This window comes from Doryrhamphus excisus, linkage group LG13, assembly GCF_037039965.1.
Source record: "Doryrhamphus excisus strain RoL-2023G ecotype Guam linkage group LG13, RoL_Dexc_Guam_v1.1, whole genome shotgun sequence".
Taxonomy (NCBI): Eukaryota; Metazoa; Chordata; class Actinopteri; order Syngnathiformes; family Syngnathidae; genus Doryrhamphus; species Doryrhamphus excisus.
The window spans coordinates 13,618,145-13,643,222 of record NC_136369.1 but is presented as its reverse complement, the minus strand read 5'-3'; the positions used below and the strand labels follow the sequence as shown (position 1 = coordinate 13,643,222).

The window sequence follows — 25,078 nt, the reverse complement described above, 5'->3', positions numbered from 1 at the left end:
TAATTGTCTTATTTTTCTTCTATAATTTGCCCTCCCTCCAAGTCTGTCCAAGAGTTTATTTTAACCTCCTTGGCTGCTCCTCTTTCACTTCTTGCGGCCCCTCATGCCGACGCCGGTCACACCTGCTAACACACACACACACACACACACATACATATGTGCACTGCATGTACACACTGTATTGCGTTTCCACCCTTCCTTTATGCTTACACACACACTTGGGTGAGTTATAATTAATCCAAGTGCTCCAGCGTTGCAGACGGATAAGCTTTCCATCCTTATTTACGCAATTAGGCTTGGGTAGATTTGATGTTGTCTCTGACCATTAGGCATGGTAGTAATGCTACCATGTGTTGTGTATAACGGCATTTACTGCAATTCAGAATATCATTCTGTGTTAAAATACACTCAGCTATACTCACAACATGCACAATGCCTTTTGCATTGACATAGTACACATTAAACTCTAAATGCCATCATTTTGCAGTCACATAATGCAAACCTGCTATGATCTTTCTGCATGCACTTTAATCAAGCGTCTACTAATTGCATTGCTTCTATGATTGACCTTTGCCCCCCGTGATGATGGCAGCGTTTTTCCATTTTAAGGCTGGATGAGGCCTATACTTGCAGCAACTTAGCTTGGTAGCAACTGGCATCCGCCACACTCTCCCTGGAAAACACACCCCACCAACCAACCACCCACCCTCAGGGGCCTGTGCGCTCCTTATACGGCCCTGAGGAGTGCCCGCCAGCCTCTACGGGAGGTCAAAGAGACAGTTCCATGTATGGTTGGAGGGGGGGGTTCTTTGTAGTCCGGGACGCGTGCTGTCACTCATGACCCCCACCCCTCTCCATCTGAAAGTTGATGGATGGCTGTGACACACTCTGCACCCCCAGTCCCTGAGCCCTGGCAGCATCCTAATATGGCAGAGGGCCGGTGTGGGCACCTTTTGTGAATGGTGGAAGGGTGTGTATATAAGCAGGGCCTGGCAGTAGGGAGGACTGTAGCTGGTTCAGCAGCAGCACTGGTTGGGTCATTCTCTCTCCGAGCCGCAGACACTCCCCTAAGGTAAGAGGAAGAAGCCGGGACTCCTGAAGGGGCACATCCAGGCAGGGAAGGGGGGACAAGTTAGGGTAGAACCAGCAAGGGAGAAGCCACTCTGGACTAATCAGTGGGGATAGGGAAGTAGAAATGTCAGGTTTAATGTAAAATACTGCTACTTATTATTATAATAATAATAGCAAAATTGGAAGCTACTGTAAAATTGTGAAAATTAAGGAATTATTATATTGCAATTTCAAATTTATATATTTGTACACAACTTATTCTCATAGTTGTTTTTGTTAAAACCAGCCCCAAAAATAATATGTTAATGTTGTTTTATCTTGTGTGTGTGTTACGCTAACAAAATCATGCTTAGTTTTTTAGCTAGTTAGCCAGTAGCCAATAGTAAACCTGACTGAATAGACTGAACTGTAATAACTATGTATTTTTGATTGACAGATTATACTTGTATCTTTGTGGTTGTAGTTGTGAGTCTATAAATGTATTTCACTTGGTTAGTTTTCCAATAGTTGTGCAATACTAGTCACAAGTTTAGGGACACCTTCGCATTCCATAACATGACGAAGTGTGTCCAAAATTTTGACTGGGCTACCACCAGGGGCCACGTGACGTTTGTCACGTTTCATTGTAGTTTGGGGTATATGAGAACAAGTAAAACATATATTGTTCATTATTAAGTCTTAAAAATGTACCCTTTTCCCAATAGAAGCCAACATGTGTGACGACGATGAGACTACCGCCCTTGTGTGCGACAACGGCTCCGGCCTGGTGAAGGCTGGCTTCGCCGGAGACGATGCCCCCAGGGCTGTGTTCCCCTCCATCGTTGGCCGCCCCCGTCACCAGGTAGGCACTTAGCAGAATACAATTACACTGTATCAACACACACTAATATTGGGAAGAGCTAAAACATGTTTTTTTTTATATAATTTAAATACCAAGGCATATGAGTAAAAGTATGTATTGTGATTTGGACTGTACTGATAGTAACAATCTATCACGGGCGATTTGATAGGTCAGTGATAAATCACGTGATTTCTCTCAGCCAATCAGATAAGAGGAGTAACAAAGAGTTAACCCACCATCGACAATATGACTTTAATCATTTGAAAATGTTAATAATGTTTATAAATTAAAGGTATTGTAACGTACAACAATATTTTTCTTAAAAAATTAAAAATATATTTATGTATAATTTCCAGGAGTGATACTCTAAACTGTAATGCGAGGACAGCAATGTGTATAAGTCATGGCATCCTTGCACTGTGGAATTTGCCTCCTTGGGATAAAATTAGTCCCAGATGAAGTGACGCTGCACACTTTCTCTCTGTGACCTGCGTTGTTATTTAGCACATTTGCACAATGGTCGCCATTCGCTTCACTATGAAGCCACCACTCTATTAAGAGCAAGGTCACATTCTGCTGTCATGTTCCCAGATTTATGTTTTCATGATAAAAATCATATTCTCCCTTCCCGTCTCTCAGGGTGTCATGGTCGGTATGGGTCAGAAGGACTCCTACGTCGGTGACGAGGCCCAGAGCAAGAGGGGTATCCTCACCCTGAAGTACCCCATCGAGCACGGTATCATCACCAACTGGGACGACATGGAGAAGATCTGGCACCACACCTTCTACAACGAGCTGAGAGTGGCCCCCGAGGAGCACCCCACCCTGCTCACCGAGGCTCCCCTCAACCCCAAGGCCAACAGGGAAAAGATGACCCAGATCATGTTTGAGACCTTCAACGTCCCCGCCATGTATGTGGCCATCCAGGCTGTGCTGTCCCTCTACGCTTCCGGCCGTACCACCGGTGAGGGCACCACTCATGTACACCTCCATACATCTACTAATTAAATACTGTACTTGAGAAATTTGGGTTAAAACATGTAATTTCATTCATGCTCTTTTACGCACATATTTTACGCACGAACTTTACGCACAGCCAACATGTCTTTCTCTGCATATTCCTTAGTCAACTCCTTGCATTCCCTGCCTCTTTATAGGTATTGTGCTGGATGCTGGTGATGGTGTCACCCACAACGTCCCAGTCTATGAGGGTTACGCTCTCCCCCACGCCATCATGCGTCTGGACCTGGCTGGTCGCGATCTGACCGACTACCTGATGAAGATCCTGACCGAGCGTGGCTACTCTTTCGTCACCACCGGTAAGCAGCAACAAAAAACATCATTACCGGCTCTCATTGTGCAAGGAATTGTCGTTTACAGTGGACCCTGAACCCCTCACAATGGTATTTCTCAAAAGCGACAATTCAAGAGTAATAAAGTAATGAAATCAAATTATTATACGGTAGCTGTACATCATATAACGATAATGGAGATTTACACAAGTGATGAATGTACTTTAGTTCGCTCTCACAAACAATCAGTGACAAATATTACTGATATTAATTGGGGAAAATTAAATGTAACTATCATAAAAGTGATCATAATGAAAGAACTATTTTAAGCCACAAAACGTGTACAGCACTTTAATGTGTCTAAAGTTGACATCTTTTACAAGTACATAAAGTGACTGCGATGTTTGAGGCTAGTACAGTATGTTAATATTTATCTTAATTAAATGCGTTTTCCTGCATTTCAGCACAGTAAATAACTTTAGAGCAAATCGGCGTACCGTACGCGTCATAATTTCCAAAGTTTTCACACTTTACGCACCATTCAGTGTCTGATGGCTTAGCTGTTGTATTCTGTGTATTCTCCAAACGCTCACCAACATGTCCACCCCACAGCCGAGCGTGAGATCGTGCGTGACATCAAGGAGAAGCTGTGCTACGTGGCCCTGGACTTCGAGAACGAGATGGCCACCGCCGCCTCCTCCTCCTCCCTGGAGAAGAGCTACGAGCTGCCCGACGGTCAGGTCATCACCATCGGTAACGAGAGGTTCCGTTGCCCCGAGACCCTCTTCCAGCCATCCTTCATTGGTACGTCCCGGTATTAAGAGACTGGAGAAACGTGACTCCACCCCTTTTCATCAAAGATCATCCTAATACTTCTCCTCACCTGCGCAGGTATGGAGTCTGCTGGTATCCATGAGACCGCCTACAACAGCATCATGAAGTGCGACATTGACATCCGTAAGGACCTGTACGCCAACAATGTGCTGTCCGGTGGTACCACCATGTACCCTGGTATTGCTGACCGTATGCAGAAGGAGATCACTGCCCTGGCCCCCAGCACCATGAAGATCAAGGTACATTATGTCACAACAACTGAACCCCCACCACTTCTAAAGCATTGCATCATATGCATTGCATCATATTGCATTATAAAACATCAGAAGATACATTTTAATGATGTAGCAACTCTTACTTGGTAGAATTTGTGGGCCAATTAAAAAAATAGACATCGGCAAACCACGCCCACTAAATGGAATGCCACATAAATCACACATTTAGGAAATCAATCCAATAACAACCTTATTAAGATTATGAGAAATGCAAGTTACTTTATAGATATTTCACAAGTGAATTGCAGCACTCTGTAAGTATAAAAAGTCTTTTAGAAAAGGGAAAACAGCGTCACCTGGAGGTGTATTGCTCCCCTCACACACAAAGTCGTCTTTTTCGACATTATTTGGAAAAAAAATACATATTTCTCGTGCATATTGCATTGTTATTCAGAGTGCATTCTTATATTTTTCACATTTTAAGCATATTTTGAGTTGGACGATGATGATGAATGTTGGGTACTGACGTATTACTGACCTCAACCTCTCCTCCTCCAGATCATTGCTCCTCCCGAGAGGAAGTACTCCGTCTGGATCGGTGGCTCCATCCTGGCTTCCCTGTCCACCTTCCAGCAGATGTGGATCTCCAAGCAGGAGTACGACGAGGCTGGCCCCAGCATTGTCCACAGGAAGTGCTTCTAAGTCCTCACCCTTCAACCCCAGCTTCTCCATCATCTCCACCACCAGCTATGCGGAGATCAAGCGAAAACAAGGAGAAGGAAAGAAGAGGCTCGACCTCTGCGGCACTGCAACACACTGCTGTCAATGGACTGCCTGTCTGTGCTGTTCTTAACTATGCATTGTGTCAACAAATATGCATATTTTGTAGCTGTCTGTTGCCTGTGTTGTACGGAGAAAGGCTGTGAAAAAAACACCTCTGAACCATGCATCCAACCAAAAAAAACTTTAATAAAAAAATAACAACAACAACATGTTGCCCAACACATGTGAATGTAAGTGTATATACCTATTAATAATTTATTAAAGTCCATCATTTGGTATTTCCGACCCTGCTTTATTATTTTCGATAGGATGTAATAATTGTCTAAAAAAATCTGAGGGACACAATAATAAATTGTCCAAGAGGGTCAAACAGGGTTGACAGGTTGCAAACATCTAAGCCAGGGAGGAGTTGACAGGGGTCCATCCATCATAGACAGGAGGACATACCATCTCTCCATATCCTATCAACCACTGTGGTTGGGTTGCAGGTTCCAGGGAAAGGCAAGTCTGACTTGCCAGGAATGTGCCTAAGCAGAAGCAACAGGAGCAGCATGTCGGTTTTGGACCTTGAGTGCACGACGGACACGCGACACTTTAAGACCTGTGTGAGTGGATCCGGGCCTTCTTTAGACAAAACTGGAACATGGGCACAGTCCCACGTCTTTGCCAGCCTGCAGGCCTTATAAAGCAGGCAGCAGGTTGGAGTGTATGAACTCATCACTGGTTGTCTCATTTTGCATTAATTAAGTTTCCATTTTATGTAGGTTCAAAATAATTGTTATAGTCACAGTTTTTGTAATGAATACATATTTATTCATTGTCATATTAGCACTGCTAAAGCAAAAAAAAAATGAATTTCCTCGACCATCTGCTACAAATAGTTATCACTGCAATAGCTGCATGCATCCTTCATGACACCTCGGCCACCTGTTGCAGGGTGTTTTTGCTTTTTAAAGGTACACCCCCGGAGTGGGCGGAGCTTAAGAGACGCATTACACTCCAGCAAAAACATGAACGCCATCTGTTCTCAGCTTCCGTGAAACCCGAGCCTAGTGTAAGTATAACTAAACTGTGCACCGATTTAGAGGAGGCGTACAAGGCGGGTTTTCTACTGTAATGTTCTTTAGGGCTGTCAGCAAGTGCATATCCTCTGACAGCGAGGAGACCATATTTCGTCTAGGTACGTAGCTAAGTGATTATCGACATGGGGGGGTGTCTATAAATAACAGTAACACGAATTTGAAGTTAATTGCATCGCTGTAGAACAACTGGACACCATTATTAGCACACGGCTAATAATTTATAGTGTAAAAGACATTTAAATTGGGCGCTTTCCGATAAGCTAATTAAAAGATACTTGAGATAAACCTTACCACGGCACAGTATTGGAATAATTGATGTCGTGGTGTTTTTGCAGCAGCCCCTTCCTGCAATGATTTCATTTGCTGCTTTTAATTTGGAAAGGTTTTTATGGCAGCCATTTAAATGTCCTCAGCCAATCACAGTGGGGGTTGTTTACATCGTTTAACTACACTTCCGGTGTTAAGCATTTAACTGCTCAATTTTTGTCCTATATTCAATTCAATAATATTAAAAAACTACCAATGTTGACACACCATATAATGTTGATGTTATCTTGTTCGTGATCAGACATTTGTGTTAATTCTCATACAGATTATAAATCATATTTCCGGTCAAAAGCGGAAGTAGGCGTCATCCGGAGGTCTCTCTGCTTCGCCATTGGTTGAGCGCTTCCCAACTATTTTTGTTTAAACATTAGTGGCGACGCGTATTGAAAATGAGAAGAATAAACGGTATCTTTTGCATTTTATGAAGCATTTTTGAAATACTACAAACGCAAGTAATCATTAGTGGATTGTTTACTTTGTGCAGGTAAGAAGATGGTGACCAAAAAGGTTCGCTCGGAGTACATGAAGAAATTCAAAGACCCCAAATGGGAGTCTTATGCTAAGTGTTACGAGGAGCTGCTGAAGTACAGGCTGAGCCGGAGACTCCTGGAGCAATCACACAGGCCCTTATTCTGGAGTGGCTCTGATACGGACTCTGACTCCGTAGAAGGAGGTTCACCTGAGAGAGGTGAAGACCTTTTGGGGACGCAATTAGAGGAGTGCCAGGGGGCCAGAGGAGATCTACCCAGACTGCCCTTGCTGGGGGGCGAGCAGGGGGCTGGTAAGAATGGGATTTCCAAACCATATATGTATGGTTTAGTCTTGTTTCCAATCTCCATGTATCTTTGTCTTGCTAGGCTGCTGTGATGATGGAGTCAGAGAGTCTTGTGCACCGGAGGAGCACAGAGGAGTGCGTATTGTTAAACAGTTCAAAAATGAAGCTCACAGGGAACCACATGCAGGTATCTGACGAAGAGCTTACCCTCAATGTCTGCACAATGTAATAATAATATAAAGTATATGAATAAAAAATAATTCAAAATGTTAAATATGTCCAACACTTTTTCTTTCCAGCCAGAAAACTGACTTTCTTATCACTTTACCGCTTCTACGTCTTGTCTTTCTTTCCTACAGAAAAAGGTCCCACGGTTCCACCGCTGCAGCAGCTTAAACCAAGGAAACCTTCCAAGTTGTCACGTCTTCAGCGGGTACAGTCGACTACACGGCAACGTCCTAACGAGGACAGTAAACATCCCTTCGCTATGTATGCTTCTGGCGAGAAGGATGCTGACACTGCAGGCAGAAAGACGCACAATGTTCTCCCTATTGCTTCAACCAGTGAGGTAACACCCGCCCCCCCCTTGTACACCTACACAACAGATCCTAACACTGGATGTTTCTTTGCAGATCCATGCATCCGCTCTGAGGGCAAAGATCAGAAGGGAAGCGGAGCGACAGGTCCAGACTGAAAGAAGCGAGCGCCGCAGAACCAAGTCAGCGGATCTGCACAAAGCCAGAAAGACGGTTCAGCCTGAGTTTAACCCTTGGCTCACGGAGTACATGCGCTGCTTCTCTGCTCGCACCCGATGAAACGCACTCAGACAACCTCATAAACAGTGAAAGTTACTCTCCGGATCTTCTAACAGGAACATTAGTGGCAATCACCATTAACTTAATGGGTATTAATACATATTTAGGAACTTTGAAGCCATGTTTGAGCCAATGAGTGGTTAGGGTGTTGCCCATCAGGAAATGTGGAAAACCAGGGTTTGAATCTTCGCTTGGGTATCTCTCTGTGGAGTTAGCATATGCTCCCCAATGCGTGCGTGGGTTTTGTTCCGGTTAGAGATGGGATTTATGGCTCTTTGAGGAGAGCTGGATCTTGGTGAGCCGTTCCTTTCAAAGAGCCGTTCAAAAAAACTGTCTCAAGAAGCCAGCCTGGCCTTAACTAATTTTATCTTGGAAATAATCACTAGGAGGAATGAATTCAGATTTACCACTAATATGAGTTAGAATATATCACTATCGCCTCACTACAGTGTTCCCTCGCTACGTTGTGGTTCACCTTTCACCGGTTCGTTGTTACGCTGTTCAAATTTGCATATTTGTTTCAAACAGTATATGAATGAGCATTGTGTTGTATTCGAGTGCTCTATCGATGCTCTGTGGTGTGTCTTATTATATTTACTACTGCTACAGTTAGCATGTAGCAGTAGTTAGTATGTAGCTCCATCGATCTGTGTGTTTACTTACGAGCATATTAGGAACTCGCAGCAGACAATAGCCGGAAAAATATAGAAGCACAACAGTCCTTATTGGCTCAGGGAGAACCCGCCTATTGTATTCTGCGGTCCTGATTGCCTCTAGACCATTGTCAATCTCCTTCATACGAAGTAACTACCTTACTGCGTCAGTTGCTTGCTAATCGCCACTAACCTAAACCAAAAGCTAAATCGGCTAAATGAATCGTCGGTTCAAGGAGTAGTATTTTTTTAACAAGGATACAAAAATGCTACAGTCCAACAGCGCCAAGCTGAAGAATGGTCACAGCAGCGAATATGGTGAGTCACTTCATGACTTATTATGTTACATGTTAGCTTCGACATTGTGGCATGACCCCAGGATGCAGAGAGTAGGAGACATGATTGCAGGTCAAGTATATTTTCTTTTACCAATTGCTGCAACGCAGACAGGACACCATCACAAGGAGCATATAAAGAAAAAGACTTCCACAACCTAGTGCACAGGAGAGTGATTCAAACTAGGAACAGGTGTGGGTGATTAACAAGGCAAGTTGAACCGAAAACAAAGTCGGGCAGAAGTGATTTCAAAATAAGGGTATACAAACAGGAACTGGGGCATGGAAACAAGAACTAAAACAAACCGTCGTGCTGTCTAACTCGCAGATTGTGACATTATTGTGTCCAAAAAAATTCAGACATAATTTGAAATTTGGTTAGGGTGTGAGAAAATAATTTTTGAGTCTTGGTATGAAGGGTCAGTATATCTAATATGGGATGGTAATGGGTTTCAGATCTTGGGAGCAGAGCACCTGAAAGCGCTGCTCCCCATGGTGCTGAGGCGGGCAGAGGCACAGTGAGGTGAAAGGAGGAGGACCTGAGGGAGGGAGCTGGGGTGATAATGTGGAGGAAGTGAGTCAAGTACGGAGGGCTGAAGTTCTGTAACTTCTTAAGGTATGTAAAGGGAGTTGGTACTGTATATCTGCTGGACTGGGAGCCAGTGACGTTGCTGTAGGATAAGGGGAAATGTCATGAAATGAAAAAGTTCTGATTAAAATCCGGGCAGGAGAGTTCTGGACCAGTTGGAAAATGTTCATGCCTATCTGAGAAGTATATAAGGGGATTTACAGCCTTAAAACATTTACTGTTTAACAATAGTGATCAAATAAAGTTGGCTACTTATTGCAGGCTATTTTGGGAACCTAACCTAAACGAGGGAATAGTGTATTTTGTACAAATTCTGTGTATGTGATTTGAACATGTATAAACATTAAGAAACAAAGCAGGCTACAATGAACTTCCGTGCTGAACAGGTTTTAGTGCAAAGTTTTCCACACAAGAATATTATAATACAAAACTACTCTATGACTGACTCTTTTCCTCATTTGGCTATTGAAAAGATCCGGTTTGTTTGTGAATGTCCCACATTCCAAAAACATGCATGTTAGGTTAATTGTTGACTCTAAATTGTTTGTGAGTGTGAATTATTGTCTACTGTGTCCTGCGATAGGCTGGCGACCAGTTCAGGGTGTACCTGGTGCCTCTCAGCTGAGTTAGGTTCTAGTATACTCCTGCGACCCGAGTTGGGATAAGCGGCACAGAACATGGATGAATGGAATGGAAGCAATACTTGAGTCAGTCACTTTGTTAAGAATGTTTCTGTCAGTGAAGACTGTGCATCACTGGACCTGTCATAGTAGTAAATGAACTGGTAACGTTGGCACTGGCTATTGTGGTAATGTGCTGGTACATGAACCAGCCTGAAAGCTTGTCATTAGAATTGTTATGAAAAATGGCTTAGGAATCTAATTTTCTGCAGCATATTTTGTGGCATGTTTACTCTTTGTAACCATAGGAAGTCCATCCAACTGTTGTCTATACCGCTTATCCTCACTCGGGTAGGCTGGAGCCTATCCCAGCTGAATTCGGGCAAGAGGCGAGGGTCACACTGGACTGGTCGCCAGCCAGAGATGCCCGAGCGGAGAACCATAGGAAGTCTTTAAACATAACTGAAGTTAGCTTTGTAGTGTTGAGAAGTGTGTTTATTTTTCTTAAGCCGCCGCACCTTCCCCGAAGTCTTATTGCACCCCCTCAGGGGAGACCTTCCTAACATTTTGAAACCCCCTGGCTCAGGACGTCAAATTAGAATGGCCATAAAGACAAAATAAAGGCTATTTGTTGATTTAGAAGTAACCCAAAGTACTTTTCCCTGTATTTGAGTACCCAAAACATGTTCTTGCTGACACTTGACAATATCGATCATATCATCAGTCCTGAAGGATGAACTTGTCTGTGCCATATAAAGACATTTAATAACGATATTAGTACTAATGTGAAGGGAGTTCAGGCTGGAGTTAACTTGTGCTGCACACTAACTTGTTTTTGTTGCACCTATTGAGGTCAGTGTTACATTTTATGACTGAATTATTCTCCAGTGTAATTCTGTAAAAAAATACTTTTGAACAAATATATGAAATTTTGTGCAATATGTCTGACGATCTTGTAGGTGAATTGGGGGCGGGGGGTGACAATAGGATGTCACTGATTTATTGGTGTGTTGGTTTAATTTATCTTTTAGAAAACTTTTTTCAATATGAATCCACTTTGAATGAAATTACATTTACCACAACACATTAACTGTTTCTTTACCTTTCATACATTCAATAAATCCTGTTTCCACCTGTTGCCTCTGTTTCTCTCCACTAGTTAAAAAAAAAAAATACAATAATCAAAATAGCTAAGCGTCATTAAGTCTAAACAGACAGAATTTCCAAATACGTAATGCATTTCTTAATCTTTTTTTATTTTAAAAACATATGCCTTTATCATACACAATAAATTAAAAAGTCATGATATTCATAATGAGAGAAAAGTGACAAAGTATAAATTCAGGACATTGATGACAAAACACAAAAGAAAGTAATATGATATTGGGCGGCCACATTTTTAGAATACAATATTCTTCATTTCCAACTCCTTCTCTCTTCAAACGTGTGCTTTGTTTTATTTCAATGTAAAAACAATCGAGACAACGTTAAAATAGCCTCTGCTCATTCAATCTATTATAAGCTTGTGGCTGAACGTTAAAAGAGGAAAGAAAATGAACAAACCTAAGCACAGAGAGTTTCACAACATTTTGCTTAAAACGCTTTCTCTTTTTTACCACAAGAGTAATGTAAACAAGCAACACTGAAAAGTGAGGAACATTATTGTTAAACATGCTACGGTGTCAGTATGTTGCGTATGATGAATGCTATAATATAATTTACACCACTGATATAAGTATTATTTTTCTTACATTAGTCAGTTCATCTACATCTTCCGTGTCTCCTTTACAAAATATACAATTGGCAGCCAACAGTACTGCCCATCTGCAGTGTTTGTATGTATATACTGTATATGTATATGATTGTAATCATGATAATACATGGGAGAATGAAGCACATGTAAATATGACATCTAATTCAATGATATCTCTTCATATTGGAAATACTTTGATAGTGTGTTGGAGCAAACATGCGTCAAACTCGCTATAGAGATGCAATGTACAGTGTGGAAGATGATGTACTGTAGAAGAAGACATGAGATGGGATGTAAACAGCAAGGAGAGGGCATCATAGCTATGGAGTAAATACAGGTGAGCTGGCAAAATAAGGTGGCACAGTTACATAGATGCCATTCCTTTTACCTCGATGGCAAGGGGCTCTGCTAATGGACGTGGCCGTCTGGGAAGGCTGCTTGGGTTCCTCACATGTGTCGCCATGACAACAAAGGTTCCACGTTAATGTCAGGGAGGAGTCACCAGCCCATGTGATTGTTGATGTTGTCTCTGTGACGCGCACAAAAAGCATCAAATTAAACAAAAGCATAATCAAATATGTCTCTCAGGACCACATTCATAACCATCTTCCCTGAGTGTACTGTACAATGGTAGAGACTTTACCTGTGTGCTTACTAGCAGCCACACTCCTGGGTGCCCTGTGGCTGAGCACGACGAGGGGAACGAAGCTGGCGCAATGCAGCATCGCCATACTGGATCCCTGATCCCATTCGCTCTGGATCCAACTCACCTGAAAAAGCCAATGGGAGAGACGATATGACCACATTTGGATATCAACAACATCAACAATTACATTACACTCTTAGAAAACACACAGTAATGGCGAATGTCGAAGCCCTGTATGTGAATATTACTAACAAGCAAGGTGTAAGACTGTAAAACTAGTACAAGGGTACTTGTATGGTCATTGCAGGGTAACTGCGGTGAGTACTAATAGTCTTTTTCAGCCAGTTGGGATCAAACTCAATTTGCAGTCAGTGGTTGCACTTTGATGCTCTCTTTGACAAAGAGTTCCTACCTGATTCTATCTTGTTGAGAATTTTCCGAGCGCATTGGACAAAAGCTTCTTCAACATTCTCTCCTGTCAGAGCGCTGGTCTCCAGAAACATCAGCTCTGAAAAACACACATAGATGCACAAAATATAGTCAATGTTTTCATAGAAGATGTAATACTTTTTGACTCACAGGCCGCATTGGGTTAAAAAAAATTGGCAGAGGGGCTGTCCATATATGGGTGGTCATCAAAGAGAATGACAACAAACACATCCACAGCGAGTTAAGGCATCACATAAATCAACTGCTACTTCTATGTGGATGATAAACTACATCTAAGCTGTAAACATAACACATAACTTAAATTGTTATTTACAAGTGTTGCAAGGCATGCTGGGTAGTCCAGTGGCAACAACAATATGAGCTACCAACAATAAAACATTGGATATGAAGAGTATGTTAACATCTTTGTTTACATTGCTAACAACCTCCTGAACAGTCAGTACTACAGGTTACCCAGCATGCCTTGCGGCAGGACTATATGGCACTGCCACATGCCACAATTGCACTGCAAGTCATGGTGCCGGATACAGCTATCATGTTCAAGGTTTTAAAAAAGTAAGATTAAGATTGAGATGCTTGGTGGGCCTGATGTGGCCTGCGGTTTGCCCATCCCTGCTATATAATATGCAGAGTATGCAGCTATATAAAGAAGCCAAGTTACCGTTCTCTTGAGCAAAGCGTGAAGCTTCCAGGAAGGTCACCTCTCTGTCAGCATCCAAATCCTTTTTGTTTCCACACAGGATGATGACGATGTTCTGACTGGCTAGCATGCGTGCATCACTGAGCCACGTGGTGAGAGCGTTGTAGGTCTCACGACTGTAGTGGAGAGCCACATGTGACTCGGTGGAGATGATGGCTTTGGACAAGCCAAGGATGTCAATCAAAAATATAATAAAATTGATACTTTACCTAGTGATGTCATAGACCAGTAGCGCTCCCGCAGCTCCTCTATAGTAACTTCTGGTCACAGACCTTCACACAATGAATATTTATTACATATAGTGAGTGGAATGTTATTATTTCTTTATTGAAACATGACCCTACCTGAACCTTTCTTGTCCGGCGGTGTCCCAAATCTGCAGTTTGACGATTTTGTTGACCACACTGATGATTTTAGAGCCGAACTCCACTCCAATGGTGTGGTTAGATTCATCCTTAACTAGGAAAAATATACACATGCCAAGCCAGTTAAATAGTCACTAAACATTCATATTATTATCATATTATCGTCTTATTTAGGTCAGTATGTTCAGACAAAACAGACAATGTTTGATACTTCCATTTGTTTCCAGCACTTCTAAGCACGATCAAAACAATAAAACAACAAAACACATCCATATGTGAGTCACTTACATCTCTTCTCTATAAACTGATGCAGCAAACATGATTTGCCTGTCCCTGCGTTCCCGATCACCAGGAATTTAAACAGGAAATCTACGAAGGATGATAGATATTAAAATTCTGATATCATTAAAAGACAACAGATGGTTTACAGTACAATAAAATTCAGTACAATATTATATACCGGTATGAGGTAACAGAACAAAGCCAGATAATGATATCGTGTGCAATACCGACTCCACTGTAATGTGCCAGTGTAATAATCCACTGTTAACATAAAATAATAGTGTAGTAACTATGCAGGAAGTTGGCATCAAAATAAGCAGTGTCGTGTAATGATGAAGGCATACACGATTTCCTTCGTCTTCAAACCAACGTACAGTATTATTAAAGCATACTTATATGATGCCTTCAAACGTTACTTATGTTGCCATAGTATCCGTATGGTCAGCATCCCAGTAGCTAGCTTAGCATTCCAGCTAATTTCAGTACGATGAGAAAAATACCCCTCCATACACCTGCCCTCTTCTCAACTCCAACACTGCATGACGGTGTTGATTGTGACAACCTCGACAAAAGAAACATCTTACCGTAAGACTCCGACATCGCCACTGTGGCGTTTTGTAACAGTAAATACAGCGAGAATAGGGTTTGACAGATGGATAGCTAGCTTAGTAAAGCAAAATAGTGCTGTTGATGATTTCCGCGGATTGCCACTGATTTTCCCCTCCGACTTCCCGTAGGCGTTTTTGTATTTCAAAATAAATGCCCACTCTGGGACTACACGATATAGTTGATAAATCGACACGTTCGATTGCAGTAATATGTATTGTACTCAAAAGATTTGTTTATAATCGTGACATTACACAATTTTCATGTGTAGTGTTCAAATAGTCTGTAGAATTCCTTCACTCCGCGTCACTAGAGGGCAATGTCGTTTGCCCCCATGTCCACTAACACATACGGAGCGAAGTAAAAAAAGTGACTAGTTTAGCTAGCTTGAGCAAGCACCAATTCGTTGAATATGGCTGCTGTGCTCCCGCCGAGACCACCATGCGACAGCAACCCTGCCACCCCCGGGGCACAGTCACTAAAGGTGATGGCGGTACTTCCAATGGAAAGGCGAATTTGCGAGTATATTTGTTTTAGAAGCTCCGCGTCTGTTCGTTTTAAGCTAACGGCTAAGAAGCGCTCCATTGGCTGCCACTGTATCTGAATAGCATCTGCTAGCAGAATCCATTTGTTTTTGTTTTACTCCTGATTGACTATGTTAGCTTTCTGGATATTGCTGTTTTGAAAAAGTAGCATTATTCCACTTTCCTACGGTAAATGACGATATTATTCACATTGGCGCATGGTACAGCCTACGAATGTATACAGAATGATACTCAAATTAATGTAGTAAACATACGATATTTAATATCTGCAATCTTACAAGCTCAAAACAAGTCAATTCCTTAGATTGACACCAGCTATACTACATTATTATTATGCAATACATGTAATTGAGGTGGTCTTTGTATATTAGTATTTAATATCTGCAATCTTACAAGCTCACAACAAGTCAATTCCTTAGATTGACAACAGCTATACTACATTATTATTATGCAATACATGTATTTGAGGTGGTCTTTGTATATTAGTGCTTCTCACCTTATCTCCAGCCACCCTATGGAGAAAACAAATTTCAGCTGCTTGTACCTTCGATCATCCAAAGTTCATGACCATAGGTGAGGGTAAGAACGTATATTGACCAGTACATTGAGAGCTTTTCCTTTCGACTCCATGAGAACCGTGAACTTGGATTTGGAGGTGGGAAGCCACGGAGAACAACTTTCAGATGGCTTCAAAGAGATTTGGGACCTTTTGTTCCGTAGCTAAATATAATTGCTTTGGGTTTCCCCTTTTTTTGCAAGTCTACTCTAAATATCATGCATGCATTTTGTATTGAATTTGTCTTTGATTTTCTTCAGGAGGATATAACAGAAGAGGAGTCTAATGATGGCAGCCAACCCCCTAAACGGCGGAGAATGGGTTCAGGAGATAGTTCACGAAGCTGTGACACCTCCAGCCAAGAATTTGGGTAGGTCTGCTTCTACTTTAACATGACGCTGTTTGTTTTTACACACTGTTCACCCTCGGCTGTTTTTTTTGTGCCTCTTCCAGTCCAACATATTTCCCAGCAGAGAACCTGACAGAGTATAAGTGGCCACCGGATGATACAGGAGAGTATTACATGTTGCAAGAGCAGGTCAGCGAGTATCTGGGAGTCACGTCCTTCAAGAGGAAGTACCCTGGTATGAACTGGAGTCTATGTTTGGAAAATAATGTTGATTTAAAATAATTGAAAAGTAAATACGTATCTTTGAGGAATCTGTAGTTAGAGTGTGATGTTAACATGATGTGATATTAATATTGATAAGCATTGACAAGTTTGAAGTGAACTGTAAAGTAGTGTCTGTATGTTGTTTGTAGATATGGAACGGAGGGACCTGTCACACAAAGAGAAGCTTTACCTGCGTGAACAAAATGTAATCACAGAGACGCAATGCACTCTGGGTAGGAAGCACTCCCATGTCTTATCACTGGTTATGAGTACTGGTAAAGTTTCAAGGTACCTAAACTATGTTTGTGTTGTTTCCAGGGCTAACAGCTTTGCGGAGTGATGAGGTGATCGACCTAATGATAAAAGAGTATCCCTCCAAACATTCAGAATACTCGGTCATTCTGCAGGAGAGAGAGCGACAGAGAATAGCTAAAGAGTACTCTGTAGGTACACAACACATTTCCTGTTTGAAGGTTTCTGTTGATTATTTTACTGTAATGTATTTCACAAAAATCATACATTTACTGTAAAATGTGTCTGCTGTCGTATTACAGCAAATGCAGCAGCAGAACCCTCAGAAGGTGGAGGCCAGTAAGGTTCCTGAGTACATTAAGAAGGCAGCCAAAAAGGCGGCAGAGTTCAACAGTAACTTTAACAGGGAGCGAATGGAAGAAAGGAGGGCCTACTTTGACCTTCAGACACATGTAAGTTTAACTGGTTTAGTCTCTATCTCTCATAAATATTACTAAAAAAAAAAAATATATATATATATATATATATATATAAATATATAAAATTGTTAGTTTTCTCTGAGTTGAATTTTATTTTGTTGCCTCAGGTTATCCAAGTACCCCAGGGCAGGTTTAAGGTTCTTGCTCCAGAACTGTCCAGGACGGGGCCCTACCCTGTTGCTCTCATACCAGGACAGTTCCAAGACTACTACAAAAGGTATATAATTCTCAAACACTATTTCACTTGTTCTCTGTGTGATTTTTTTTTTTCTGCAGCCTGTACAGTGGAACTTCTAAAGTTGCATGCATCTGAGGGTGTTAACCTGAAAACAACAACTTGACTTATCCGTCCTTTTCTTTTTTGTTCTAATCTTTATTTTTATGTCTTATTATTAACAGCAGTTAACTTTATTTGTATGGCAGCTCAAAAATGACCTGTGCAGGTCATAAAGATATTATAATGGTGACTGCAAACAATGCATTTGAGGTTGCACTGGTTTATGTATTGATTTGGTTTGTTACACATATGTATTGTGTCTAATAGGTACTCTCCCAATGAGCTGCGATACCTGCCTTTGAACACTGCCCTGTTTGAGCCCCCATTGGATCCAGAACTCCCTGCGCTGGACTCGGATCCTGACTCCGATGATGGAGACGATGACAAAAAGAACAAGAATTCTTCTGTAAGGCGTTAGGTTTATCACTCGTCTGATAATCAGTGTAATTGTTCTTGTGCATGAGTAATGAGGAAGTAGATAGTTGTACCATATACCAGTACGCTGTGCTCAAATTCTGAAAGAGTATGTAAACTTAGCATAACTGTAGTAATATGTGACTGATATTATTAGGTAACCTTACAGGATTCTCAGTAGAGTTTCTCAGTAAAGACGGGCGAGTGAAGCCTCATGAAGCTTTTCTTTGAATTGTGCTGGAACAGATTCAGAGCAAGCCCACATTATTCAATAGATTGGTGGTTATTATTTACACAAGTTAGTGTCAAGACAACCTGTCAACCCAATGACAGTTGCCAGTCCATTTTGAGACGTCAAAATGAGCGTTGTGACCGATGATGCTTCCAATGTAACCTGTCTGTTCATGCAATTGTAATCATCTCAATCCTCTCTGCTGTATTTCTCTGCAGGACAGTTCATCAGGCAACACGTCAGACGTAGAAAGTCAGGAGGGAGGAGGCCACAAGTCCAAGGCCAAAGACAGGACGTCTACGCCGGGCAAAGACCGGCACACTGCCTCTCACAAGGCCACCCCCGGGTACAAGGTAGAAGACAAAACCAACTGAACTCTTCTCCAACAACAGCAGCAGCACTTTTCTACCCCTCCTCCTCCTCCTCCTCCTCTTTTCTACTACTGCTACTACCACCCCCTTACTCCATCCATCGTGACACCCCCACCCCTATAGCTTTCTTGACCTTGTTCTGTGGCTTCTGCAGTTTGTCTGAGCAGAAACCAGCACACATTTGCACACACAGACACCTACTGAGGCTCCTATCTAGACTTTTTTCATTTGTTTCATTGTTCCCCCTACCCAACCCCACTCCAACCAGACTGTGAGCAATAAGAACAGTTAAAGAAACACTTTGCATTTCTTTATTGACGCACTTTTTTTGAGTTTTCTTTGTGAAGACAGAATTATATTTCCTCTATGAATGTCTTCAGTTTTTGCTTCAACTCGTTGAGGGGAAAAAAAAAAGATACTTCCCTTACAAGTAAACTGACCTTTGGCTGCTAAATATCCTTTTTCCCCCATTTTAACATGTATACCTGAAGTGTATAATGCACTTAAATGTTTACTGTGTGTGTTGGTGTTCTGATATTATTATGACATGTAATGTATTGTTGGTGTTTGGGTAATTAGAAGAGAGCGCTACTACCATACCATGGTGGTTGACAACATGTCAGACCTGTTCATACTCAGCCCAACTGCTGGACACTCTGCTTGTCCATTTTTAAATAATGAGATATTTGGTCATAATTGAGTTACTCAAGGTTATGGATATAGCCTGATTTTAATTAATTAATTTAATTACTCTTCCAACCTCCATAATAGAGGTTATGTTGAGCTCTCTGCAGTGTGGTCATGGTTCTCCTCCTAGTGTGTTTGCTACTGTAAGACATTACAGTATAATCTTGCGGTCATGTTTTTGCACGTGCTTTTAAATGTTTGCACCCGGAATACAGTATGTGTCCATATAGTATATCCTTTTTGAATGAGTGCAGATGGACCCATAGAAGCTAAATATCTTAACATGTAGGGAATTAATGTTGGCGGTGCAACTTCTGAATTATGTATACTGTATATACATTTATATAGTCTTTCCATATCTTCAGATTTTTGTATTTCACAGGGAGTGTTGAGGCTGATTAACATTACTACAGTCCACATTACAGTATATGCAATGGTTTTTGATGATTATATCATTGCTGAAGTGTTTGAGATAGTGTGATATTTTCACAATGCAGCTTATAAATAAAAAGTTATGAGTAACAAAGCTGATATTAAATTAATGTTTCTTGCACTCATTTTTACATTTGAAATCATACAAATGAGATAAATGACGAAATTACTGGTAATGATATTAACTCCTTTGCGACCAAAGACGTATGTATAAGTTGTTTTTTTTCCAACCCGACTGCCCGCTCCCAAAGATGTAGTTATACGTCTTTTACGTATTACGTATTATGTTTGATGCAGTTTTAAGCTGCAAACAACGGCCACAATGTGGCATAAGTGCATTTTATAAGAGCTCGGCATGCATCTCTCCATTGAAAACCATGCGTGTCGCGCGTAGGAGGTTGCGCATTGAAGACAAATACATGAAAACGCGTGCGCACATACAGTTCAGTTGCAAATGTGAAAACTGTAAATAGTTGTTGGTATTGTATTTGTTTAGCAAAATATTTTCATGCAAAACAACCATTTTTGGTGTTGTTTATGTTGTGGCATAGATTATACATTTTGACTAAATATATATGTATATGGCTAAGATTGTGTCAAAGCGAAAGTTAGATCTATGTTACATACCTATGTTGTATGTTAACGCATATAATGGCTGATTACATTTTTCAATTAAAAAGAATATGAAATATCTGCTTTTCATTATGTAAATATAGTTCAAAACACTTCATTAAATATTGTACTATTTTCAAATACTTTTATTGTCAGAAATTTTGTGGAACAAACAGCATATAAACAATTTGAACAATAAAATTAATAAATAATAGGACATGCAAAAGGGCAGTAAACCTCCTGAGAAATAAATAAATCATGCAAAGTCTATATCAATGACAACATTTACTTCACATGCCCCCTCAGTACCAGAGTCGTTCTTACTGTATGTTTGCCAATCTAACGAAGGGAGGCTATCGTACAAAAAATGCAAGTTTTTTTTAGTAAACATCTATTCCTTAATAACTAGAATCAAGTTTATTTATGTAGCCCTTAATCACAAAAGGCTGACAAGAATCGATGACATCCACAAAACAAAAAAATAGTAAATCCTCATTGAGCCGAAGTCCCGTGTGATTTGCTGATGTCTCATAACAGATGAAGATGGTTTAAGTTTTGAGGCATATTTTTCCATAAACTTATGGTGGAACTCTAAATGGTACTGCTTTTGGGGTATATGACGTTAAAGATTTGCTGAGAATATTAAGTGATAGTCTTCCTGAGCTAGTCCTCTGACTGGATCCAACATGTGGAAACAATGACATTGGTATCACACCTTTTTTTAAATGGCCTCCTATTTCTGCTAAGTGAAATTTGATCTGGGATGTTTGTGTTGAGGCCAGCCAGACAACATTTATTGTCTTCTGTGCTAAATTTTACACTCTCAGCATTTGGCACATTGTTACAGCATCTTTAGCAGAACATTTTGACAGAAGCTACTTCGCTGTCAGTTTATAGGATGTGTTTTTTTTCTTCAAATGTACCAACAATATTCACCAAATGATGATTTACTAATATGGACTGTAGTGTGTATTGAGAATGCAGTACTGGCTGGTGTTTATAGCGTTGTTCTGCCTTGCAGCCTAAGGTCATTCCCAATGCTATATGTGGCATTTGCCAGAAGGGTAAAGAGGCCAACAAGAAAGGCAAACCAGAGGCTCTCATTCACTGCTCCCAGTGTGTTAACAGTGGTAAGTACACACAGGTCCTTCCAAGGACACTTCCTGTTTATGTAGAAATAGCTCACAGTCTTTTATTTGGGACATGTTCACATTTTGTGTGTTTATAACTCGACTTGAGATTGTGTTCTTTCATTTGTATGAATTTGTGAAGAGGATCAGTTCATCCCAAAATGTTTTGTATTGGATGACCAATAATACTGTTTTTTTTATGGAATATATGACTTGTATGGCAATACATGGTCAATTCTATTACATCTCTAATTCTGGATTCTCAATTCAATTTCAAGCTGCCACTTCAGATCAGAAATTAAATAGCAAATTTGATGCTAGGTGTTTGCCCCCTTTCTGATTTCTTTATTTTTTAAACATGAATCAATGACAACACAACCAAACAAAAATGTTTTATTATTAAGGGAAAACAAAAAAATCAAGCATTTGCGATAACTTGCAGTGCTGTGGAGGAATTTTGTCCCACTCATTTTTGCAGAATTGTTGTAATTCAGCCACATTCCACATTAAGGTCATGCCACAGCATCTCAATAGCATTCAGGTCAGGACTTGGACTAGAGCACTCCAAAGTCTTCATTTTGTTTTTCTTCAGCCATTCAGAGTTGGACTTGCTGGTGTGATTTGGATCAGACATCTTCTTTCATGATTTTTTTGGTAGACAGCTCATAGACAGTTCCATTAATCTCAGCAAGTCTTCCAGGTCATGCAACAAAACAGCCTAAACCATCATACTACCACCACCATATTTTACTCTTGGTATGATGTTCTCTTTCTGAAATGTGGCGTTACTTTACACCAGACATAAAAGGACTCGCACCAGACCAGAGGTCTTGGGGATCATCGAGATGTCTTTTGGCAAAATTGAGACGAGCCTTAATGTTTGTTTTTTTTGTTCAGCATTGGTTTTCGTCTGGGAACTCTGCCATGCAGGCCGTTTTTGCCAAGTGTTTTATGGTTGAGTCATAAACACTGGCCTTAACTGAGGCAAGCGAGGTCTGCAGTTCTTTAGATGCTGCGGGGTCTTTTGTGACTTCTTGGATAAGTCATCACTGCGCTTTGGGGGTAATTTGGTTGGCCGACAACCCCTGGGAATGTTCACCATTGTTCAATGTTTTTGCCATTTCGCTGGAGGCCCAAGGCTTTAGAAATGGCTTTATAACCTTTTCCAGTCTGATAGATCTCAAATAATCTGTCATGTTTGAACAGGAGGCAATCACTGCTTCAAAAAATCAGAAACGGGGCAAAATCAATCACTTTACATTGGAGGTTCATCTCGTTGGTGATTGGCGTATCAGGGTCAGAATTGCTATGATCCAAAGACTGTCCATTCATAGTAATGACCTTACATTTCAATATGACTTGATATGCAAGTGTTTGTGCATCACCGTGTTGTGTGCGTCCTTAAATGCAGGCCACCCGTCTTGCCTGGACATGAGTGAGGGTCTGGTGCGTGTGATCCAGACATACCGCTGGCAGTGTATGGAGTGTAAGACGTGCACCGTGTGCCAGCAGCCCCACCATGAGGACGAGATGATGTTCTGCGACAAGTGTGACCGAGGCTTCCACACCTTCTGTGTGGGCATGGACTCCATCCCTAGAGGTGTCTGTCTGTTACTGTAATGTCATTTTAGTCGTGTTTGCTTTCTATTAATAGTTATTTGGTGTTTCAGGTCTTTGGGTGTGTGAGGTGTGTGACAAAAATTTCAACACACCCAAGAAGAAAGGGGGAGTGAAAACGCCCAAAAAGCCCAAATCAGCGCAGAAATGACACCTCTGAAGACCAAATCCTACTTTTTTTTTGTTACTTGTGTTTTTTGGGAGATCCACTATAATTTCAACTTAAAACACCCCTCATCGCAAACTCTTGCTGACCTGCAGAAGTTAGGTTGGTCTCTTACTTTTTTTTCCTGTTTTTTGTTTTCTCGGTGTGGAACATTTGCCAAAATCCAAACAAGCCTGTTCCTTATACTACACTACTAATTAATTGGTTTGTATTCAGTCAGCATGAGAATTTCACTACATTTCCTTGATCATCAATTGCTATTTTTCCATCTTTTTTTAACTCTTGTTTCAATATCAGCGTCATATCAAGAAAAATGATGCTGCCCAGAGAAGTTGCCGTAGCTGATGTTGTGTTATCCTATGAAAGCACACCAGTATGAGGCTGAATCAGCACTGCCTCTGCTTCTTGCAGCCAAGTATAGCCCTCCATTTGTCGCAGTTGTAAACTTGTAAATTGATTCCACACAACCCACTGAAGCAAGACATGAATGACTTTCCCTCACATATGACCTCCTGTCTGTTATTCCCCTCATAACTGGGACATATTGGTGGCTTTTCCCAGAACACAACTCCACATTGAGGCTTGTTTTGATTTTTGTTGAAAGTTTTAAAAGTCATCACATATGACATTACTTACTGTACTCGTCTTTGTGTCCTGCAACTCCATCTGATGTCAATATGACTTTTCAACAGTTCATCATTCTGTCATAAGCAATTTTGGGGATGAACAAGTGGTGCTCTTACTAATATTAGGTTAGAGTGAATTTCAATGTTTTGGTTATCTTGATGATGTAGTCAAACTTTAAGCAAACATCTTCAGTTCTGCCATGGTGCTAATGGTGTGTTGTTTTTTTTGTCATGAAATGTAGTTTTCTGTCTTGCTTAATTTTGTTAATCTTCCACTGGTCTTATATTGTAATGGTGCCTCTGACTGCAACAGGTCTGTTTTTTTGTAAAAGCAACAGTAAATCTCATATTTTTGCATTAGACTTGAAAATAAACGTATTTTTCTAGTGTTCTGTTTAATAAAGGTACTGTAGTGAGTAGTAAATGGTCATTTCATAGTCACTGAATGTCTTTGTTGTTGTTTTTTTTTAATAATACATTGTTTTTGTTGACAAGATGAGCTGTGTAAATAAAGTTACACCCATAGTTTTGAAATTGTGCATGGCTCAGGTTTTATTCTATGATGAGAAAAAAAGTGTAATTTGGATGGTCCCGATGGCTTCCCACTTTACTGACATGACAAGGAGATCCCACCTGAGGTATTTTCCACACGGCACAGTGGGGTGGGGGGGTGATCTGTGGTGCTTTTTCCTTTTTCCTTCAATGGAACAATGGAGCTTATGTTGTTCAGGGGTGTCTAATGGTGGTAGGCTCTGTGGAGATGTTCCAGGGTGCGTTCCTCATGACTGAAGGCCCTCATTTTGTGGAGGTGACTAGGATTTTCAACTGGACAACGCTGCAGTTCACAATGCCCGCCTGAAAAAGGACTAGAAATGTCTATTTTGGGGGACTCTGCTGATGAATGGACTATTTCACTTTAAGGTTTATTTACAAACGATTGCCTAATAAAAACATTTTCGTCTCACTGCCTTACTTATAACATCCTTAAGATCCAACAGTGCAAAATGTAAATGATTGCATTTTGTTAGGAGTTTT

The 25,078-nt window shown here is 40.9% G+C and overlaps 4 protein-coding genes across 6 annotated transcripts; 3 read left to right on the top strand and 1 right to left on the bottom strand.

The window, feature by feature from the left end:
- Window positions 1–925: 925 nt before the first annotated feature.
- On the top strand, window positions 926–5,318 carry LOC131139311 (actin, alpha skeletal muscle A). The gene is made up of 7 exons (XM_058088801.2): window positions 926–1,072; window positions 1,776–1,912; window positions 2,552–2,876; window positions 3,070–3,231; window positions 3,817–4,008; window positions 4,096–4,277; window positions 4,812–5,318. The coding sequence occupies exons 2-7, from the start codon at window positions 1,784–1,786 to the stop codon at window positions 4,953–4,955; spliced, it is 1,134 nt and encodes a 377-aa protein (XP_057944784.1). The 5' UTR covers window positions 926–1,072; window positions 1,776–1,783; the 3' UTR covers window positions 4,956–5,318.
- Window positions 5,319–5,986: 668 nt separating this feature from the next.
- Window positions 5,987–11,364, top strand: ccsapb (centriole, cilia and spindle-associated protein b). 2 transcript variants are annotated; one of them, XM_058089248.2, is made up of 5 exons: window positions 5,987–6,090; window positions 6,930–7,226; window positions 7,303–7,407; window positions 7,580–7,788; window positions 7,853–11,364. In XM_058089248.2, exons 2-5 carry the CDS (start codon window positions 6,938–6,940, stop codon window positions 8,033–8,035), a joined length of 786 nt encoding a protein of 261 aa, XP_057945231.2. In that variant the 5' UTR covers window positions 5,987–6,090; window positions 6,930–6,937; the 3' UTR covers window positions 8,036–11,364. The 2 variants fall into 2 exon arrangements, with proteins under 2 accessions (XP_057945231.2, XP_057945230.2); XM_058089247.2 differs by lacking the exon at window positions 5,987–6,090 and adding an exon at window positions 6,737–6,850.
- Window positions 11,365–12,489: 1,125 nt separating this feature from the next.
- Window positions 12,490–15,180, bottom strand: rab4a (RAB4a, member RAS oncogene family). Its single transcript, XM_058089249.2, has 8 exons — window positions 15,013–15,180; window positions 14,435–14,515; window positions 14,126–14,240; window positions 13,991–14,053; window positions 13,743–13,897; window positions 13,044–13,139; window positions 12,629–12,755; window positions 12,490–12,514 (listed from the first exon to the last, which is right to left on the bottom strand). The coding sequence occupies exons 1-7, from the start codon at window positions 15,026–15,028 to the stop codon at window positions 12,640–12,642; spliced, it is 642 nt and encodes a 213-aa protein (XP_057945232.1). The 5' UTR covers window positions 15,029–15,180; the 3' UTR covers window positions 12,490–12,514; window positions 12,629–12,639.
- On the top strand, window positions 14,991–24,676 carry phf10 (PHD finger protein 10). Of its 2 annotated transcripts, none has more exons than XM_058089246.2 (12): window positions 14,991–15,013; window positions 16,396–16,505; window positions 16,589–16,719; window positions 16,898–16,981; window positions 17,067–17,191; window positions 17,303–17,452; window positions 17,587–17,696; window positions 18,024–18,162; window positions 18,621–18,755; window positions 21,526–21,634; window positions 23,046–23,234; window positions 23,305–24,676. In XM_058089246.2, the coding sequence occupies exons 2-12, from the start codon at window positions 16,453–16,455 to the stop codon at window positions 23,400–23,402; spliced, it is 1,323 nt and encodes a 440-aa protein (XP_057945229.2). In that variant the 5' UTR covers window positions 14,991–15,013; window positions 16,396–16,452; the 3' UTR covers window positions 23,403–24,676. The 2 variants fall into 2 exon arrangements, with proteins under 2 accessions (XP_057945229.2, XP_057945228.2); XM_058089245.2 differs by lacking the exon at window positions 14,991–15,013 and adding an exon at window positions 15,355–15,518.
- The last annotated feature ends 402 nt before the right edge of the window (window positions 24,677–25,078 follow it).

Coding starts and splice junctions, on each gene's coding strand:
- phf10 (XM_058089245.2), top strand. CDS start 15,447: ATGGCTGCTGTGCTCCCGCCGAGACCACCATGCGACAGCAACCCTGCC. Junction 15,519..16,395: donor CCGGGGCACAGTCACTAAAG/GTGATGGCGGTA, acceptor GATTTTCTTCAG/GAGGATATAACAGAAGAGGA. Junction 17,697..18,023: donor TTCCAAGACTACTACAAAAG/GTATATAATTCT, acceptor TGTGTCTAATAG/GTACTCTCCCAATGAGCTGC.
- LOC131139311 (XM_058088801.2), top strand. CDS start 1,784: ATGTGTGACGACGATGAGACTACCGCCCTTGTGTGCGACAACGGCTCC. Junction 1,913..2,551: donor TTGGCCGCCCCCGTCACCAG/GTAGGCACTTAG, acceptor CCCGTCTCTCAG/GGTGTCATGGTCGGTATGGG. Junction 4,278..4,811: donor CCAGCACCATGAAGATCAAG/GTACATTATGTC, acceptor CTCCTCCTCCAG/ATCATTGCTCCTCCCGAGAG.
- ccsapb (XM_058089247.2), top strand. Junction 7,227..7,302: donor GGGGGGCGAGCAGGGGGCTG/GTAAGAATGGGA, acceptor TTGTCTTGCTAG/GCTGCTGTGATGATGGAGTC. Junction 7,789..7,852: donor CTATTGCTTCAACCAGTGAG/GTAACACCCGCC, acceptor GTTTCTTTGCAG/ATCCATGCATCCGCTCTGAG.
- rab4a (XM_058089249.2), bottom strand. Junction 13,898..13,990: donor CTGGTCTATGACATCACTAG/GTAAAGTATCAA, acceptor TCTCCACTACAG/TCGTGAGACCTACAACGCTC. Junction 12,756..13,043: donor TCTCAACAAGATAGAATCAG/GTAGGAACTCTT, acceptor TGGCTTTTTCAG/GTGAGTTGGATCCAGAGCGA.